Source organism: Dromiciops gliroides, chromosome 2, assembly GCF_019393635.1.
Source record: "Dromiciops gliroides isolate mDroGli1 chromosome 2, mDroGli1.pri, whole genome shotgun sequence".
In the NCBI taxonomy this organism is placed as follows: domain Eukaryota; kingdom Metazoa; phylum Chordata; class Mammalia; order Microbiotheria; family Microbiotheriidae; genus Dromiciops; species Dromiciops gliroides.
The window spans coordinates 246540678-246562227 of NC_057862.1; the positions used below are offsets into that span (position 1 = coordinate 246540678).

The 21550-nt window shown below is 39.9% G+C and overlaps 1 protein-coding gene across 1 annotated transcript in view; it reads right to left on the bottom strand.

Annotated features, from left to right (window-relative positions):
- Positions 1-20834, bottom strand: part of SLC35F4 (solute carrier family 35 member F4) — a 293627-nt gene extending 272793 nt beyond the window's left edge. Inside the window, exon 1 of the mRNA XM_043985476.1 lies at positions 20601-20834. Coding sequence (XP_043841411.1) covers positions 20601-20703 — 103 coding nt within the window. The 5' untranslated portion in view covers positions 20704-20834. The remainder of the gene's footprint in view (positions 1-20600) is intronic.
- Between the last annotated feature and the right edge of the window lie 716 nt (positions 20835-21550).

Consider the following 21550-nt stretch of genomic DNA (forward strand, 5'->3'; position numbering starts at 1 on the left):
GGACCAGTGGAATAAAGAGGAGGTACAACTTTATTTCCAGAAAACCAAATACCGGTACAATGGAATTGGCAATATCTTATTTACTCTAACTATAATTAGATCAAATCCTTCTCATCTTGCAAGCTGACTTTCAAAGAACAAAAATAGATAGGCTGAGACCTTCACATCCAACTATAAACTAACATGAACTGACAAAAACTGGGGGGGGGGGAGGGCAGACCTAGTTTTTAGCATTATACCACTGGCTGGCTAGACCTATGTGTAGGGTGAAAGGACTTCCAACATAGATTTCTCAGGACCCCATGTACATCTTTTTCTCTTTCTCAAGGGCATAGAAAAGAAAACCCAGCTAATCTCTTGGGATGTCCACAGTTTGTAGACTACCCGGCTCAAAGACCATTGTATAGACATAGCCAAATCCCAAGTAATCAAGGTTATGTGGAACAATGATAATAGAGGTTAGTGAAATGCACTGATAATTCCCAAATCAAATTTAAACCAAGATTTTAAACCTTTCCACTACCAGCAAACCAGTTGTCAAAGTCCCTAAAAGTCAGCAAATGACTGATTTAATTTTTACCTCTTCTCCCTTTTTTGACCACCTCTAGGAAACAGCAAAATGCTCCAAAAAAAAAAAAATGAGAAGGAAGGGAAAGAGATCTGAATAACCATAATACTATATCAGTGGTCAGCAATGTTTTTTTATTATTTGTCCCTAGCAGTAAAAAAAAAATGAGGGGGGCAGCTAGGTGATGCAGTGGATAGAGCACCGGCCCTGGAATCAGGAGGACCTGAGTTCAAATCTGGCCTCAGACACTTAACACTTACTAGCTGTGTGACCCTGGGCAAGTCACTTAAACCCCAATTGCCTCACTAAAAAAAAAATGAGAACTCACCTGAAATATGTGTTTATTTACTTATTTATAAATTACATCAATGTACTATAGCACTAATAACAATATACATTATAAAATGTATGCAAAAATATTTTTAGGATTCCATTTTTCAAATGTGATCCTAAAGTTAAATGGGAATCACTGGAGTATACTGAGTACAAGAGAGACATCAACAGGCCTTTAGGAAAATCATGATGACAGTTGAGTAGAGGATGGTTGGAAGAGGGAAAAGACAAGGCAGATAGACCAATTAGCAAGCTTGAAAAGGGCTTGAACTAGATTGGCAGATGTGTGAGTAGAGAGAAAGGGTCATATGAAAGATGTTATGGAGGTAGAAATGACAATATTTGAAGATTGATTGTATACTTCAGGCTGAGGGAGAACAGAGTCATAGATCATACTAAAGTTACGAACCTGGGTAAGTCAAAGGATTATCGTACCCTCGACACTAAGAGGTACCATGCAATAAGAGGAAAGTTAAGAAGTATGACTTTGGAAGATAATCTAATGAGATTTCAGAAAAATATCACAGCCTATCTATGCCTAATCAACATGTAAGACTCTCTCTATTCCACCTGTAAACTGGGTCTTGAGCTCCTTTGCATTGAACTCCTTATTGGTGGAGAATGACTACTCAATGCTCTATGCTTGTGTGAGAGACTGAGTTGGCAAGAGCTCAGGAGAAAAGAGATCCTTGTGCTGGTTTTCAGCTTTGAGAGAGAAGATGAACAGTTCCAGATAATTTTCAGGAAGAGGCCCCTCAAGTTAAAGAAAGACTCTGAGAAGAAGCTGACATGTAGAGGAGACAACACTTTGACCATGTCCCTATGCTCAGTTTACTTGAGGGAAGAGAAATTGTCCCAACAGTACCTGCACAGCTACTGACTTGGGTATCCAGATAGTAATTAGGTTCGAATTGCCCTGAGGGACTGACACTTGACTCAAAAAGAGAAAGGTTGAGAACTTGATGAGTAAAAGGGAAAGAGTAGAGAGGTACTGAGGGATATGGGTAAGAGTGATTGCTTTGGAGATCAGCTCCATGATTAACAATTGCAAGGAAGATAAGATGTGACCCATATTCCCACTCTCCTACTGGTTGGATACCTACCCCTTGGGATCAAGTCACAACCCCTTTTGGTGAGGCCATGGTCCCCACTTTGGTGACCACTAGAAAAAATAATCATTCTCTGAATAAATCAAGAGGCAATTACCTAAAACACATCTGAATATTTATGTAGTTTGTTTTCATGGAATTTTACTTGTGTCTATATCTTTGAATAAATTATTTTATTTGCACTAAAATGTTTGGCACCATGCAGAACATTTATGTTTCCCAATTAAGCCTTTGTTTCCCATTTTGAGCAAACAGATCATTTAATGTAACAGATGAACTCATTAAACACGAGTAACATTAAACTTTTTTTTAAATCAGTGATTCAATCAACTCTGCAATTCATCCTGGAATTTTAAAAATTCATGACAGTCATCTAGGTATACTGTGTTATGTACAAATGCCTTAATTTTATACCTTTTTTGGCAATGGAGATGATCCTCCATTTATCCATGTGTAGTTCAGGTCTTTTGCATGAAGTTTCATAAAATACTCAGAAAGGAAAGAAAAGAGTAAAAATTATGTAGATCAAAAGTAAGGCCTACATATGAGTGTTAAAACAAAGCTTGGACTATAGATCCTAAATAAGAGGTCTGTAAAGCTAGTCACTAGCTACAACTCTTTAAATTGCAGCAGAGGAAATGACAGCAAAAGATCAGTGGAAGAATTTTCTGTTTATGAAAATAAAGACATAAATAGTTTCACAATGAATAATATGAATCTTATTCTCTTACTATATCTGGGTACTATCAAGAGAAGGTTTATCTAGAATCAAGGAGACAATATCAAATGACTTCTCTTATAATTCACAGAAATCCTCAACTTACTGCATTATTACTGGAACTCTTCTTCTCCATTAACTTCACACCATTCTGATTTACTCACCTTAGAACTTATTACAGGGACAGCTAGGTGGCACAATGAATAAAGCACCAGCACTGGATTTAGGAAGACCTGAGTTCAAATCCAGTCTCAGATACTTGACACTTACTATCTGTGTGACCCTGGGCAAGTCACTTAACCCTCATGGCCCACCCAAAAAAAAAAAAAAAACCCAACACATCAATGCAGCAATTCTTTTCCCTTGTCTCTGGGCTACAGTATTCTTTCTCATTTTATTTGTTGTGTATGATTGGGTGGGGAGGGGTTGGTTTTTTATCCTTAAATAGATGTTAAGCTCCTTGAAGGCAGCAGTCTTCATCTCATTTACTGAGAGTAATCCTGAGTAGATGCTTAGTAAATGCCATCAATAATTCTGACTGTTAAAAAGGCTTTTTATGCACTTAGCTGAGAAAATAACAATTGAAGAAAGTAGCCATAAAAAAAATTAATTTGGCCCAAGGTATAGATTGTCTTTATCCCTTTTCCCCACCCATTTATTTGCATAACCTGATAAGGAATCGGGAGCTAAATAATAGTAATGAATTAGGGCAGTCTTCCTGAATTCAAATCTGTCCTCAGATGTTCACTAGCTGCATGAGCCTGGACAAGTCACTTAACCCTGTTTGACTCAGTTCTCTGTAAAATGAGCTGGAGAAGGACAAGAGAAACAGTTCCAGTATCTTTGCCAAGAAAACCAAAAAATGTGGTCACAAAGTGTCAGAGATGACTGAACAACAACAACCACACACCACACTACTACCTCTGAAACTCCAGGAAGCATATATTCCAATGGCTACCCTGGAATCTCATATTCCAGTGGTTACACTGTAAATAACTCCAAATTTCCCTGCTACCTACAGAGTAACTGGCTTTCAACTTTCTACTCAAGCATATGGGAAAAGAATGAATTCCTAAAATAGAATCATCTTTTATACAAAAACCTTTTTGTAAGAAACTCCACCTGTCATAAGAACTAAATGTGTTTTCTGTAGGTTAATTCTAAGGAAGTTTAAGTTGTTATTGTTGTTCAGTTGTTTTCAGTCATGTCTGACTCTTCATGACCTCATTTGGGGTTTTCTTGGCAAAGGTACTGGAGTGGTTTATCATGACCTTCTCCAGTTCATTTTATACATGAGGAAGCTAAAACAAATGGGGTTAAATGACTTGCCCAAGGTCACATAACTAGAAAGTGTCTGAGGCTAGATTTGAACTCAGGAAGAAGAGTCTTCATAACTCCAGGACCAGCTCTCTATCTATTGTGACAGGGGCAGCTAGGTGGTGCAGTGGATAGAGCACTGGCCCTGAAGTTGGGAGGATCTAAGTTCAAACCTGATCTCAAACATTTACTAGCTGTGTGACCTTGGGTAAGTCACTTAACCCCAATTGCCTTAAACATTCAAGACTGTCTCCAGTGTTTCTGACATATATCTTGCCACTGGATCCAGATGATTCTGGAGGAGTGAGGCTGGTGACTTTGCACAGCCCTCCCTCACTTGAATCCAATTCACTGAAAGTCATGACATCACCCTGATGTCATGGTCCTCTTCAAGAATGAAGGACAATCCACTGTGCCACCTATCTGCCCAGTATAGGTATCCCTTGCTTAATGGAAGAGATGTTGAAAAAAAAGAAGAGATGTTGGCTCTGACAAAAGGATTTCAATAAAGCAAAGCTCGTTTTTCTACTGATTTACCCCAACATTATCAAATAGAAACCTTTGGCCAGGAAGTGATAAAGGCCCATGTCATGAAATTGCCCAAAGTAACTATGATCTCTGGAGACTGAGATAAATAAATATTCATTTCAACCTCTGGAAGTAGACATTTTCAGTTAGCTAACATAGTTTCCACTTTTTAAGACAAGGAACAGAAAAAAAATTTTTAATAAAATAAAATAAAGACAAGGAACAATTTTTTTCACTTTATGGAACTGATCTTGCAATGGAAAATTCTCTTCTAAATTAATTTTCTTCTTCAATCTTTCCTTGCCTGAATCCTAGAATCCTGAATCCTGAAGCAATGTTGAAGGCTGCCATTGATGGAGAACTCCAAGTTTTCATGCACTGGGTATGATGTCATAGCATGGCTTCTCTGTGTATCACGGAAAGCTGACACTAAAGTTATTTTTTGACTTTCTTCCCTCCCCCTTCAAAGGGTACAATTATACACATACCTCAGCCTTGCACATGTTACAATTACATCATAATTATGTGCAGTACTCCTGCTTTAGTGCAATAATCTATAAATAAGCATTTAGAATGTCAAAACATAAAATAATAAGCAAGTCATCTTCATGCTTCCCTTTTTCTTATAACACCTCTATACCTTTTAAAAAACACACGTCTTGGGGCAGCTAGGTGGCGCAGTGGATAGAGCACCGGCCCTGGAGTCAGGAGTACCTGAGTTCAAATCCAGCCTCAGACACTTAACACTTACTAGCTGTGTGACCCTGGCAAGTCACTTAACCCCAATTGCCTCACTAAAAAAAAAAAAAAAACACACGTCTTAAACCTTTAAAAAAAAGTTCAAAGGAAACAAACACATGATATCTCTCATCCCTCTACCTCTTTCTTGGAAGACAAACCCAAGTTATTCCTGAGGGACCCATGAAATCTTGCCATCCCAGAAAATGTAATCAAAACTTAATCGAAGTTGAGATGACTAATAAGGGCCTCAAAGACAGGTTTATTAAACACCATTCAGAAGGATTTCTGTTAGAATTTGTAGCATCCAAAGCAGCCTTCAGTATTTGAATGAGCAAAACTGGAATGTCCTTCCTGAATGGGCCACATGGAATTTGTTGAGGCAAAGAAATTTTAAAATGTCATAAACCAAGGTGGCCAGATGGTCTGTTTCACCTACAATCCAGCTGCAGTATGATCACAAGTCAAAGGAAAAAAACACTAATCAGAACATCCACCAATGCAGATAGAACTTGGAGGAGTGGGGATGAATGGCCTTCCAAGTAGATGTTCCTCCAACAATTTTCCAACAGGTTGCCCCCCTCTAACATCTGATGTTTTCCCTTATTTTCAATCTCTCCCTGTCTATTGGCTCATTCTGTATTGCCCACAAACATGCCTACATCTCCCCACCCCCCCTTGATCCTTCCATTGCTATCATCCTGAAACTCATGACTTTTGCATGTAAACACCTTGAAAAGGCCATCTACATTAGGTGTCTCTATTTTCTCTCCTCTCACTCTGTTTTTAACCCCTCATAATCCGGCTGGCTTCCGACCTTACCACCTGATGCTTCCATCCCCATTATCTTTTCTTGCCCTCTGTAGCTAAACTCCTCCAAAAGGGTATCTACAATAGGTATTGCCACATTCTCTTTTCTCACTCTCTTCTTAACCTCATGACAAGTTGGCTTCCACCTTTATCACTCCACTGAAACTCCTCTCTCCAAAGTTACTAATGATCTCTTAGTTGCCAAATCCAATGGCCTTTTCTCAACACTCATTCTCCTTAACCTCTCTGCAGTCTTTGACAATGTTGATCACTCACTCCTCCTTGATACACCACTCTCTCCTGGTTTTTCTTCTACCATCTGACTCTTTTTTTCTTTTTTTCTTTGCAGGGAATGAGAGTTAAGTGACTTGTCCAAGGTCACACAGCTAGTAAGTGTCAAGTGTCTGAGGCTGGATTTGAACTCAGGTCCTCCTAAATCCAGGGCCAGTGCTTTATCCACTGTGCCACCTAGCTGACCCTCTATTTTTTCTCTATCTCCTTTGATAGATCTTCCTCCAGATCGTGCCTTCTAACCATAGGTGTCTCTCAGGGTTCTGTCCTGGATCCTCCTCTCTTCTATTCTACTTCATCTGGTGAGCTCAACAACTCCCATGGATTTAATTACCATCTGCACACTAGTGATTTTCAAATCTACCTATTCTCTCTCTGCTGACCTCCAATCTCACTCCTGCCTCTTAGACATCTTGAATTAGACATCCAGTAGACATCTTAAACTCAAAATGTTTCTAATGGAACTCATTGTCTTTCCCCCTAAAATCTTCCCCCTCCTACCCTCCCTGTCACTACACAGGGCAACACCATCCTCCTGAGCCCTTGGGCCCTGAATCTAGAAGTCATTCTAGATTGCTCACTTTTTATCAACCCCCATATCCAAGCTGTTGTGAAAGCCTATTGATTATACCTTTGTAAACATCTCTTGAATATGCCTCCTTCTCTCCTCTGATACTGCCATTATTCTAGTGAAGCCCCTCATACCTTGATTATTACAATAGCCTGCTGGTACATCTGCCTGACTCAAGTGGATCCCCACTTCAACCCATTCTCCATTCAGCTGCCAAAGTGATTTTCCTAAAATGCAGGTCCAATCATGTCATCCCTCCCCCAATAAACTCCAGTGGTTCCCTATTGCTTCCAGGAGCAGTTGCAAAATGCTCTGTTTGGCATTTGAAGCCATTCATATTCTAACCCCCTCCTACTTTTCCATTCTTCTTCCACCTTACTCCCCAACACATACTCTTTTAGTCTGGTGACACTGGCCTCCACGAACAAGACCCTCCATCTTTCAACACTAGGCATTCTCTCTGGCTATTTCCCTTGCCTGGAATGCTCTCCCTCCTCCATTCCAACTACTGATTTCCTTGGCTTTCCATCAATTCCCAACTAACATTCCACCATCTACAGGAAGCCTTTGCCCACCCAATTCTAGTGCCTCTGTTAATTACAGTCATACCTCAACACTCCTCAGTTTCAAAACTTGTCAAATTCAGTAATTGATACATTTTTTTTTTTGGTGAAGCAATTGGGGTTAAGTGACTTGCCCAGGGTCACACAGCTAGTAAGTGTTAAGTGTCTGAGTGAGGCCGGATTTGAACTCAGGTCCTCCTGAATCCAGGGCCGGTGTTCTATCCACTGAGCCACCTAGCTCCCCCTGTAATTGATACATTTTGATGAGAAAAATGCTTCAGCACCTGACACTAGCTCAGCATTTGTCACACTTGCTAAAAACCTGTATGAGTCAAGATAATGTCCTGTATCCCCTCTCTCCAGACCTCACACTCAGTGCAGAACCCCACATATTTTGCCATGTGCTTTCTTGTGCTTTTTTTATTTGAAGCTTATTTGGGCTTCTTTAATGATCACACAAAGTCTCACTTCAGAAACATTTTGAAATCTAGGCAGAAGCAAATTTTTCTTGAAAGGTTTCTAGTGAAACTCCCTGAATCTGACTTTCCAGCAAGGTTCAGTGGTGTTAGGAGACAAAAAAAAAAATTAAAAATGCCTGTGCAAGTACCTGATGTTTTATTGGAAGGGGACTCCCCTTCCAAGCAATAAGCTCTCTTCTCCTCCTCCTGTACTTTGCCACCATCCCATTGGACCATCAACTCCTCTCAGGACAAGTAAAGTGAAGTTCAATTTTTTAAAATTTATCTACTTATTGGGTTTTGTTAATTTATGCCTGTCTAGTTTTAATGTTTTGTATCAAAAAATAGCCCTATCAATTTATAAATTGCCAAGTAAAATGTGAAATTTCTGGAATTCAGAAACAGATTATTCAAATTTACACTACTCCTTATGGGAAAAATTCATTTGGTACTCATCGTTTTCACCCCTCATTGTGCCTTCTGGAACCAATTAATGACAACTACCAAGGTACCACTATATTTCCTATTTATTCCATATATAGCTTGCTTTGTATATATTTGTGTGCATATCATCTCCTCTATTAGATTATAAACTCCTTGAGAGCAGGGATTTCCTTTTGCCTCTATTTGTATTCTTAGTTCTTAGCATGATGCCTAACACATAGTAGGTGATTAATAAATACTAATTGATTGTTTAATTGAAATCATATGGAAAAGTCCTATGGTTCTTTGCATACAGCAGCAAAGCAGATGTTAATGTTTCTTTTTATTTTGTCAGTAACAAATAATCTTTAATCTGGAAAGATAACTAAATTGAGTAGAATGATAAGCAGATCCTATCAGAGAGGCAGGATATAATAGTGATAAGGGACTTCAACTATCCTGCTATTTATTGGAGCTCTCATTCAGGCAGGAATAGGAAATTTTCTTGACTTGCCTTAATGATAATTCCATCCTTCAAATAATGAAGCAAGCAACAATGAGAATTTAATTAAGGACCCAATTCTCACCAAAAGGCTGAGATGGTATAAATGATGAGAACTTTAGGGAAGAAGTGGCCACTCCCTTTTGTAACTGGTGATAAAGAAGATAAGAAAACCCAAGTATAGTTTGACATGCACCCCTGAACTCAATGAAGAGGATTTCATCCAAAAAAAGAATGAGTAGGCCATGATAGCCTAAATTTCATGGGATAAGTCAGGCCAAAAAGGATTATAGGCCATTAAAAATTAAATCTAAGAAAGAATGAAAAGCAATTTCAGTAAAAAGAAAAAAGAGATGTCTAAAGAAACTGATTGTAGCCCAACAAGGCCCTAAAACTTAGAGCTAAGAGTGTTGATGAAAGCCAAATAAAATAAAAAGAGTTTGGTGTATGTCTAAGCTACACTAGGGGAGGAAGTAGGGATAGGACTCTGTGTGGAAGGGATGGTGTCCAAAAAGAAAGCAACACTGTTTAACTTTCTGTTTATTTTTCTTATTATTTCTCTCTCAATGAGAATGATTTTTGGAATAGAATGTCAAGAATCAAAAGGGCTAATAAGAGAGTTCATGCCCAAGATATGCAGGGAGATCATGAGAAAACATTCTTCACAGATGCTAATTTAAAATTTCAATTCATCAGGCCCAATAAGCTACATCCTAGGCACTGAAACAATTGGGAATGGATGGATGGATGGATGGATGGATGGATGGATGGATGGATGGATGGATGGATGGATGGATGGATGGATGGATGGATGAACAGATGGATGGATGGATGAACAGATGGATGGATGGATGAATGGATGGATGGAAAGCAAGTATAGGCAACAAAGTTAGAGAACTTGATTTGATTTCTAGTTCCTAAACTGAGTTTTATCCCCAGTTAGGAATCTATTTTCAGAGTGTCTGACAAATTCCAATTATACATAGTTTACAAAATATTAGACTTTGTAACTATCTCTGATATGTCACAGTAAGTGAACCTTCTTGGCCTTAGCCCAGAGTGTTATACTTTCTAATCGTTGTTTAAAACATACAATGCTATAGGTCATTTTAGATTGTTGAAGCATGTTGGGTCTAAAGGAATTAGTGCTTTATCCTACTTAACTGAGGAGTATGTTATTCAAACTGTTGAATCAGTAGCATTTCCATGAAATTCAAGAAATAATTCTCTATTGGAGGGTAGGTGTGCCAAGGTAGGAGCCAATCAGAAATTAATCTAAGCAGACACCTGGAAATGCTTTGTAATTTATTGTATAATGTCAGCAATTTAATGAAATATTATCTAAACATACTCCAATGTCCAGGTGTGATTGCAAAAGTACTCCATTTGTATTCTGAAGATCAGGGTTCAAATACAAACACTGACATTTAATACCCATGTGAACATGGGCAAGTCACTTAACCCCCATGGGTCTCCGGTTCCTCTTCAGTATAATGAAAGGGTTAGACTAAATAATAATCTATGCTCCAGCATAAATCCTAGGATTGTGAATCATGAAAAGCTGGAGAGCCTGTTATCTTTGGGAGATTGTATACTGGCTTATATCATCATGGTCCTAATAGTTGGTAGCATATATGGGCCAAAGATTTCAAACTTTCTCTCTCTATGAGTCTTTAATTCATTTACCTAATTTTCTATTTAAAACACAATTTCTGAAGGGAAAAGCTAATCTCAGTTTCCAAAGTTGGAAAGTAGTTTGAAAACAGAATAGTAATAAAATTAATGGGCACAGCAATTTCCTAATCACACTTAGAAACAGTTAAGTAAAAAATTGTCTTCTAAACAACTTTAAAAATAGTTTGTTAGGCCCCCCTTCATATGAAACTTTATCTGAAATCTTGAGTGTTTCCCTATTACATCTAAGATAAAGTGAAAATTTGTTTACTTGTCATTTAAAGATATCCACAATCTAATCAGTGGTTAAAAAAAAAAATAAACCTTGAATACAAATGGTGAGGGGGTTTGTCACTAATTGGAACATAAAGATCCCACAGGCCTTATATTGACTTAGAAAAACACATTTTAACATTATCTATTTTCTATTGTGGGGTAATTAGGTGGCATAATGGATAGAGTGCTGTTCCTGGAGTCAGGAAGACTTATATTCCTGAGTTCAAATTCAGCCTCAGACACATACTAGCTATATGACCCTGGGCAAGTCACTTAACCCTCTTTACCTCAGTTTCCTCATCTGTAAAATTAGCTGAAAAAAAAAGAAATGGCAAATCATTCCAGTATCTTTGTCAAGGAATTCCCAAAGGGGTCACAAAGAGTCAGACATGATGGGAAAATGACTGAATAACAAAAATACTCTTGAATTTTTATTTATTCTGTTGAATATTTCCCAATTATATTTTAATCTGGTTTGGCCACATAGGAGTATTTTGGGCTGCAGTGTTCTGATTTTCCCTACTTTTCTAGATTATCTTTTAAACCATTACTCTTCTCAAAAGCTGTGTTAAAACCAACCTTGCCTAATAATAACAGCTAGCATTCTAATCATCCCTGTGCCATTTACTCGCTGTGCTACTTTAGGAACATCAAAACATCCCTGAAATGTGAATGGGGTTGGACTAAATGGTCATTTCCAGCTCTAAAATCTATGATCTAGTGTTTCGTAAAGGAAAGTAATTTGAAGTTTATGCTTAACCATTTGTAGTCTTTTAGCTCTCACCTCCTCTTGATGAAGTGTTATATATAGATTTATGTTTTTAGGCAGCATTCAATTCAATGCAATAAACATTTATTCAATACTTATTACATTCTAGGTGTAGTGCTTTGTCTTGGGGAAAACCGAAGATGAAAATGGTGAACCTGCCTTCAAGAAGCCTACAGTCTATTAGGGAAGGGGATGACATATATATGTATGTACAATACAGGATGTCTCAAAAGTTTTAAGGTTTAATAGCTTAAAACTTCACTAAGGGGGCAGCTAGGTGGCAGAGTGGATAAAGCACTGGCCTTGGATTCAGGAGGACCTGAGTTCAAATCCAGCCTCAGACACTTGACACTTACTAGCTGTGTGACCCTGGGCAAGTCACTTAACCCTCACTGCCCCCCCCACCCCCCCAAAAAAAAACCTTCACTAAGACTTCTGGGCCACCTGATTAGTATTCACTGATAGGGTCAACTGTGATAGGGATCCAGTCAAAGTACTCTGGGAAAATGTGAGACAGGAAAGAATACTTTCAGTGGAGAGGATTACAGACAACTTCATGGCAGAGGTGGCACCTGAACTGAACCTTGAAAGAAAAGAAAGGTGTCAACAGAACAAGATGAAGAGAGAGTGCTTTCCACAGATATAGAAGGGCCTGGGCACAGAGGCAGGAAACAGCAGGAGAAGGAAGAATAATAGCTAGTGATGCAGTTTGGTCAGAGTGTAATGTTTAGTGTGAAATTAGGCTGTAAAGGCAAATTATAACCAGATCGAGGTGTGTGAGTTTTTTGTTTGTTTGTTTGTTTGTTTTTTTGGTGAGGCAATTGGGGTTAAGTGACTTGCCCAGGGTCACACAGCTAGTAAGTGTCAAGTGTCTGGGGCAGGATTTGAACTCAGGTCCTCCTGAATCCAAGGCCAGTGCTCTATCCACTGTGCCACTGAGCTGTCCCTCAAGATGTGTTTTCATGAAATATCAGGCTGAAGAGATTGCATCTTAACTTACAGGCAGATGGAAGCCAGGGAAGACCCAAGTTCAAATATGACCTCTGACACTAGTTATATGATCCTGGGTAAGTCACTTACCTTCTGTTTCCTCATCTGAAAAACAGGGATGATAATAGCACCTAATCTCCCAGGGTTGTTCTGAAGAGAAAATAAGATTATATTTGTTATGTAATTCACAAACCTTAAAGTGCTAGCTAGTACTAGTAGCTACATGGAGAATCCTAGGATCATCATAGACACCGGTATCATACTACAGGCCTTCTGGTTTATATAGATGTGTTATACTTCTGTATGCTGCTCATTCATTGTATTTATTTATATGTGCCTCCCAAAATCTATAAAGATATATGAGATATATTCTCAAAGCACAGCCAGAATACAGTATGGAAGGAGCATTATTTACTGCATTCATTTCACTGGTGAGAGAGTCATTCACAATTTACTTCCATCTAATATCCACATGAATTATATATGTGTTGTACCTTGAAAGAGCAATAACCACCTTCATGGAAGAGAAAATCCATATATTTCTCTTCCTATGACTGCAGCCACTTTACACTACTCTCTGAGTAAAAGACTGGCTTTTCTTTCAAGCAAGAGAGAATCACAAGAACTAAATAGAAGACACAGATGCACATTCTGGAGTTAGAATAATATCTTTAAAGTGACTATATGGGGGCAGCTAGGTGGCACAGTGCATAAAGCACCAGCCCTGGATTCAGGAGGACCTGAGTTCAAATCCAGCCTCAGACACTTGACACTTACTAGCTGTGTGACCCTGGGTAAGTCACTTAACCCTCATTGCCCCGCCCAAAAAAAATGACTATAAAATTAACATTGCCTGCTTTCAAATTCTGAAGGGAAACAGTTACCTGATTCTCTCATAGAAGGCAACTTTCTTACAACATTTCCCCTTTCTACTTGACCCCAACAATCACCAATGTATAGTATTTCTCATTTTGTCTACTAAATGCAATTAACTAGCTAGTTTCTTTAGAAGTGTACTATCAGGGACAGCTAGGTGGCGCAGTGGATAGAGCACTGGCCCTGGATTCAAGAGGACCTGAGTTCAAATCCGGCCTCAGACACTTTACACACTTACTAGCTGTGTGACCCCGGGCAAGTTACTTAACCCCAATTGCCTCACAAAAAAAAAGAAGAAGAAGAAGAAGAAGTGTACTATCAGCCTGGGGAATTAGATATTGTCAATTATCTTTGGTGTCACTAAATTCTCTGAAGGGACATGAAAATGACCTAAAAATGCTTCTCCCTTAGGACACCCATCATATTTTATTTACATATCCAAAGATCTCAGGGAAATACAATTTAATATATGTCTTCACCAGCCACCCAAGATTTATTGTGGCCAACTCCAAATTTTCCTTAGAGTAACCACCAGTGGTGCCATTTAAATAAAGAATCCACCTGAGGTAGAAACAATATCTCCCAAAGCCCTTGTTATATAGGGTAGACTAGGGGGTTGTTTGTTTTCCACTAAAAGGCAAGAAAACTGTCCCCAACAGGAAACTAAGGGTTGAGCTGTTTGATAAAGCTTCCTGGTTGCCTACAGGCATAAAGGTAGCCAATTTCTCAAGGCGCTCCAGACTTGGAGGACATTTGAGTCACCACATCCTGCCCTGGATTCAGGACGACCTGAGTTCAAATCTGACCCCAGACACTTATTAGCTGTGTGACTCTGGGCAAGTCACAACCCTCATTGCCCTGAAAAAAAATATTAAGTAAGTTCCTTTTGCTAACTGTTGAATGGCCTATAAGTGTTTCATTTTGATCCAGTCTCAAACTAGCCTGCAACATTTTTATGTCATTGCTAGGATTTGGATTAAAACAGCATCATGGCTCATAATGTGATTAAAGTGAGGGAAGGGTGATACAGATTGAGAGGATGAGGTGATCAGAGAGCCAGATATACTAACCCAGTACCCTTTAGCAAAGGCCTTTATGGTAGCATATGGAGAATGCTTTCAACAGGACAGAGAGAATAGGAACAGACTGATGTGAAGGGGTTAATTCAGTGGATACTGAAGAGATTGACAGGGAAGATAAAGGAAGAGCCAGGTCACACATTCCCTTGTTATTGTTAATGGTCCTAGACAAGCCACACTGCCAACATAAGGAAAGTGAAAGCAAACTGTCCCCACAAATTCATCAACCAGAGACAGACTTCATATTTTTTCATTATTAAATTTTATCTTTAATTTATGGAATAAAACAAGCTACTATGCTTGCTATACTATTAGCAAAAAAAAGATGATTTCACGTGAAACTGAAAATCCACTATGAACAACTTGCTATTCCTGTCAAATATACAACAAAATTATATATGTTTATATATGTATAAGTATATGCATACATTATATACATGTACATGTGTGTATGTTTATATGTTTGTATCCATGTTGTGTGTAGGCTTATGTATGTGTGTATGTGTGTATGTGCCTAAACATACATATATAAACAAAAATGATTTGTCTATACATACTTTTATTTATCAGTTCTTTCTCTGGATGTAGACAGCTTCTTTCATAGATCCTTTAAAGGTAATTTGAGTGTTTATGATAGTCAAAATAACTTATTCATTTAAAGTTACTCTTAAAACAAATGATTGTGACATGTGTGTAGAGGATCACCTTGGTAACAGCACATATGAAAAAGGATGATGATAAAGGAGGCAGGGAGTAAGACTAAGAGTAAGATCCTATAGGTCACTGGCAGGAAATATGACCTCCAACCTGAAGGTTTCACTGGAAAATGTACTAAATCCCACTGAGATTGGGACTAAAAGGTAAAATAGGAGAGGGAGTGAGTATGAGAAATGGGAACTGTTACCCATGTTAAGAAAGCCTTGGGCTTATCCTATTACAATGCCTAGAGCATGATCTCCTCCACAGAGGAGTCAGCGAACAGGCAGGCTTTCATCACCAAGGAACTAGGGTGGTTGCAGATAAAGTTGAACCAGTAACCTGATGAATCACTAAACAATGGTTGCCAGAGGTATGGTCAAATGGAGCCAAGAAAAGATCTTCATAGCAGAGTTCCATGTATTTAGGGAGATCACAGAAGACTTAGTTCTCCAAAGCCAGTTAAATCAGGTAGAGGTCTCAAATAGGAACCACCTTTTATCCTTTTTGAGGTGACTAAGATAGGAAATTGTGCATACTTGGCTCCATAAAAATAAATTTCCATTGTAGTTGGTTCCCTAATGGGAGTCCACAAGGGATTCAGTGAAAGAAAGTCATGGGTTTTGTGGCAATTAGACCCTACTTTAGAGCTTGGTACAAGACCAGGCATGAACAAATCAATTGGCAAAATCTGAGCAAGTAAACAAGACAGCTATGGCTATCAAGGCAAATATAGCTGTTATTGCAAATAAGCAATTTGGGGGATGATGGGGGAGGCACAAAATCACTGCCCTTACTGCCCTGCAAGGTCAGTCAGACAGTCAGAAAGTCAACAAGCATTTATTAAGTGTTCACTACATTCCAGGCAGCACATTACAAAGCTTCTGAATCATGAAATTACTAAGAAGGTAATACATCCCCAACAACAAATGGTATACCATGAAACCCAGAAATAGAGCAGTAAGGGCCTTTCTGCTCTACCTAAGCTCAAGGTATCCCCTAAAGCTCCAACCCTACTTGGCAATCCTAAGCCAACCAGGTCTCTGTATATAGAATTGAAGGACTTCAGAAACAACTGCCTCTTATCACCAATATGAAGATTATCTCAAGACTTTAGTCATCATAGCTGGAGAATTACAAAGGGACTAGAATCCATATGCCCAAGTCACGGTGACCTGGAAAGGAGTGTGGGCACCAAATAAATAAGAAGCTGCTTATCCCCTGTAACCAAGTTACTATCATCCCAGTAGTCCCCTAACAGGTCCTAACATGCACCCCAGTTTCTCATCATGGTTTTCAGGAGGCAAGTCACTAAGGAAAGAGGCATCTTTGCAGAGATGGAGGGCTATGATATCAGATTTTTTTTAATATCTTGGCTAATTTTTCTTAACTATTTTTTCTCTTTTTTAATAAAATGTCTCTCTGGGGGGAGAAGTAGAAAGGATATATTGAGAAATGTAGATGTGTAAAAATAAAGGATATCAATGAAATTTTTTAAAAGTAATTTCATTTCAGCCAAGAGAGGATTAAATCAAGGAAAATGACCTAGAGGTTAATAGAGGGGACTCAAGGGGCAGCTAGGTGGCACAGTGGATAGAGCACCAGCCCTGGAGTCAGGAGTACCTGAGTTCAAATCCGGCCTCAGACACTTAACACTTACTAGCTGTGTGACCCTGGGCAAGTCACTTAACCCCAATTGCCTCATCAAAAAACAAACAAAAAAAAAATAGAGGGGACTCTTACAACCTATAATCCTATAGAACTTTTTTTCCCAGTGCCAACCTGGCAAAAGAAATCATTGCCTTCTTAGGCTTCTTTCTGATGCATCAGCAATGATGACAGCAAAGAGCATTAAAGATCTTTCTCCAATACATTAATTGGCCATGCACATAGTATAGAGCATTTGATCTAAAAGAGCTAAATGCCACCTTCAAGTTCTTCCTCCAACAAGGTTAAGAATGAATAAGATTTTTTGACAGATGCAAGAATAGGGATACCTTTTTTCAATGATTCTCTGGTTTGTTCAGTTGTGTCTGACTCCATGACTCCAATTAGGGTTTTCTTGGCAAAGATATTGGAGTGGTTTGCCATGTTTTTCTCCAGATCATTTTACAGATGAGGAAGCTGAGGCAAACATGGTTAAGTAATTTGTTCCCAGGTCACATGGCTAGTTAAGTGTCTGAGGCCAGATTTGAACACACGAAGAGGAGTCTTCCTGACTCCAGACCCAGCACTCTATCCACTGCACCACCTAGCTGCCCAAGACCATTTTAGGATGTCTTAAACATAGGTGCCAAGGTCTTTCAGATGTTTTTGTTTATTCATTAAATTGATGTATCAATCCCTGGAATACAGCAGAGATACAAAGCCACCCAGAGCATCAGGCTAATAATTCACACGGAAAAAGATAAATACAAGTGGATGAAAAATGCATATTGCCTTGTTTATAATCTGTCCATTGTTAGTCCAACAAAACACACATTATGGACAGGCACAAGGAGAAACGATCTGATCTTAGAATTGAATAAAAGACTGGATTGTGTTGAATTTGGGAGATGGTGCAGTGCTCTCAATGGGAGAGGCAGTAAGATACAGTGTAAGTGCTGGACTTGGGAGCCAGAAGGCTCAGATCTGAATCATGTCTCTGACTTGCTTCCTATATGAACCCACTTAGGTCATTTAACTTTTCTGGATCTCATTTTCCTTGTATGTAAAATAAGGGGGTTGGATTAAATGACTAAGATTCCTTGTAGTTCAAAGTCTATGATTCTGAAATGACAAGCCGGCCACTTGTTCATTTCCCTAGAACTAAGCCTCCATCCACTTCCAAAAGGTAATCTATTCCAGATCTTCTGAGACCTTCCCAAAGTTTATGCCTCAGGAGAACTGATCACAAGATGGAAAACGTCACATTACTTTCAAATGTGATGTATAATTCATTCCTGTAGTTCACCTTCATGCCTCAGGCTTCCAAAATCTGTTCCTCAATTCCTGGTAACAGCTGAATCAATTGGCCTGAATCAATTGCACTGGTTTGCTTCAATTTGTTTGTTTACTAGTAGAATCCTGCATTAAAGACAGGATTATTTCATGGTACTCAACTGTCTGGCCCTTCTCCAACTCTTTCCTCCTTCTGCCTCTCACTGAGCTCAAAGGCAATCTTTTTTCCACCTCTGCAGAAGAACTAAGAGTGTATGACAATTCTGTTACTTAATTCTAAGTGTTCTTTGGGGTTTCTCTGTCTAGTCTGTACAGACTCTATATCTTCTAAATTAGTTTGAAATGTCTATCAACCATAACCAGTCTAAATGTATTTTTCATTTCCCTTACTTTCTATTTTTTGCTTCAACTAACATATTTTCCTTGATTCCCCATTTTTGGCATGGTGATGCAAATTTAATGTGTACTGATAATGAGAAAAGTTACAAAGTTTCATATTTAAATGTCCTAATTTAAAAGTCACTTTCCCTACATTATCTTCTGTTTTCCATTAGAAAAGATACTGTTGTTAAAATAAACATCCCTAAGAACCAAAGAGAGCAAAAAGAAATGATCAACTCTCTAAATTACCAAAATCCCACAGTATCTAATTAAAATTTCCAAGAAATAAACTCATACAATTTCCACAAAGAATACTAGTGTCAACTCCAGTTTCTAGGGTTAAAAAGGAACCCTTCACCAGAAGCAAACACACACGCATTCAAAAGTTTCCTCAAGCTCTAACACAAAGACTTTCCCACAGCATTGCATAGTGTGTTATTTTCTTTCCAGAAAATTCTAACACTATATAATTACTTCTGCATGGAAAATGAATAATCTAAGCTTCAAATTCGAAAACAGCTACTACACGGTTTGGTCCAAATCAAAAGGCTTTCCTGAAACAAAATAAAAGATCATACTGGAAAATACCAGTGCAATGACAGTCCTAGGAGCAAGGCTCTTGAAGAATAATTACTGTGAAACAAAGGAAGGGACAGGGGGTGGGGGTGGGGGGAATTTCTGTGTAAAACCTGTTTTCTCATATTTGTGGAATGATTGTGTTATCTTTCCAATTTTAAAGGAACTATTACTTGTCCCCCCCCCCCAAAAAAAAAAGATTGTTTAAATATTATTCAGAATTGAACACCGGAGCTCCAAACCTTCCAATTAAGAATATCAAAAATATCAAATGCTTCCTTTAGGCTGCCAGAGAGCAATGATGAGTTATTGAAAAAAACAAAATCCACCTTCTTGTTAATGAATCTGCTGCAACTCCCTCAATTCAGGGAAAGAGGCCCTTCAACGTTTGCCAGAACTAATCACAACGTGTACCTTTGGACACCTCCCTGGACAGAGGGAATACCTTTGCAGAAGCGACCGCTGTTAGGCATCAAAGGTGCCCCACCGCTCCCCAGAAATGCGATGGCATCAGAGAGCTCTACGTGATTTCGCTCTCAGTGGAAAGGAAGACGAGAACTGGACAGCTTCTTCTGTTCAGCCCTTGTACCGTGGTTCGGGGATTTGGAAGAGATAAACCATGGCCCTTTCTGCGCTGATCCCAAGGGGTTGCTTTTTCTACCCAGAATTATCACAGTACAGAAGGCGTTAAACCAGGAATAACACCACGCTAGAAATAGCTTAAAAGATCAAACCTTCCGCTAACCCCGAGCCTTTAAGTGAACAAACAGTCGCTTGTGCGGGACTGTAGGGATTCTTCATATCAGCACACAAGAGGAAAAAAAGAAGCAAACAACAAAAACAAAAACAAACAAAAAAAAAACCCCACTCTTGGTTCAAGCACTGACCTCGATCCTCCCCTAATCCCACTCTTCCAAACCCCTTCAACTTCGTTCCCTACTGCCTGTCTAAAGGGAACAGCCATGTTAGAAGACTCAGTTGATGGGCAAAGAGTGAGCAGATTGCTCCCGCCCCTTCGGGAGCGCTAGTCAGGGTCCTCCTGGACTCCTCTGTTCTCCCTCCTCCCTTCACCCCACTGCACCCCCACCCCCGACGACTGGGACGGTTTCCTAACTATTTCGTACAAACGGTCCCTGCCCCATCTCTTTCCCGGCTTAGCACTGGGGCCACTGAAAGATACTTCGTGCCTAAAGTGGCCTGGATGACTCGGACCTCGTAGGGGCGGCTTCCTGGATGCCCACTGGTCTGTATCAGCTCCAGGTACCAGCGACAGCAGCAGGTCGCCCAGGTAGTCCCCTCCCCACCCCCAAGGCAGTCTCGCAACCTTCGCGGTCTCCCCAAAATACTGCCACCAGTTCCGCCACCACCATCACCACCACCACCACAAACCTACCACGCTCAGGGAGCATCTTACTTTTTTGGCTGGAATAACCCGGGTAATAGCCGTAATAGCCCGTGATCCGTAAGATCCTGTCCTCGATGGTGGCCACCCCGTTGGGAGTTGCCTTGACATCCATAGAGAACTCCAGGCGCTTGCACCCGGGAGGTGCTGGACGGAAAGGGGAGAACAGAGCCCTGAGGATGGGCGCGAGGATCGGGAGGTGATGCAGGTGCCGCCGCCGATGCTGCAGCTGGTGCTCGGGCTCTGACTCCACCGCCCCGTGCAGGACAGGCTCAGCATCACAGCAAAAGCAGCAGCAGCAGCAGCAGCAGCAGCAGCAGTTGCAGTAGCAACAGCAGCCCCCACTTCTCGCTGGCTTCTGTCAGCCTGTCAGGCTTCCCCACCAGCCACAGGGCTCTCTCCTCTTTCCAAACAGCGCTCCCTCCCTCTACCCTCACCCCGTTTCCCACTCCAACTCGTCCTTTAATCTCCTCCTCTGAACCTCCGACGACGACTTCAGCTGCAGAGGCAACAAGGGAAGGATGAGGGAAGAGGAGGGGAGTGGTGGAGAAGAGTGTGTTTCTGTGTACATATGCACATACCTGGACAGGAGCATTAATTATTAACCCATTCGTCCTCTTTCTTCTCCATTTTCAACCGCTTGCAGCTCTAGGCTTGTCTCCTATCCCAGAGGCGAGACCTCCAGTCCAAAAAGATTGCTACAACTGGAAGGAGCTGAGGACAAAGGGGGCAGATTAGAGCAAGATGGGAGAACCGAATTGGAAACCCAAGTTCAGCCTATTTTGTGGGACCTCGGAGCTATTTATGTAAAGTGAAACTCGGGTAGATAACATCTCTAGTATTTCCAATGGCTTAGAATAATGCTGTATCTTGGATTTATCCATGATTTTCCACCCTGAGAATCTACGAGAGCTCCACATGCAATGATAAATTCTCACAGCTTCCCCCAAAGGTGGAGATCC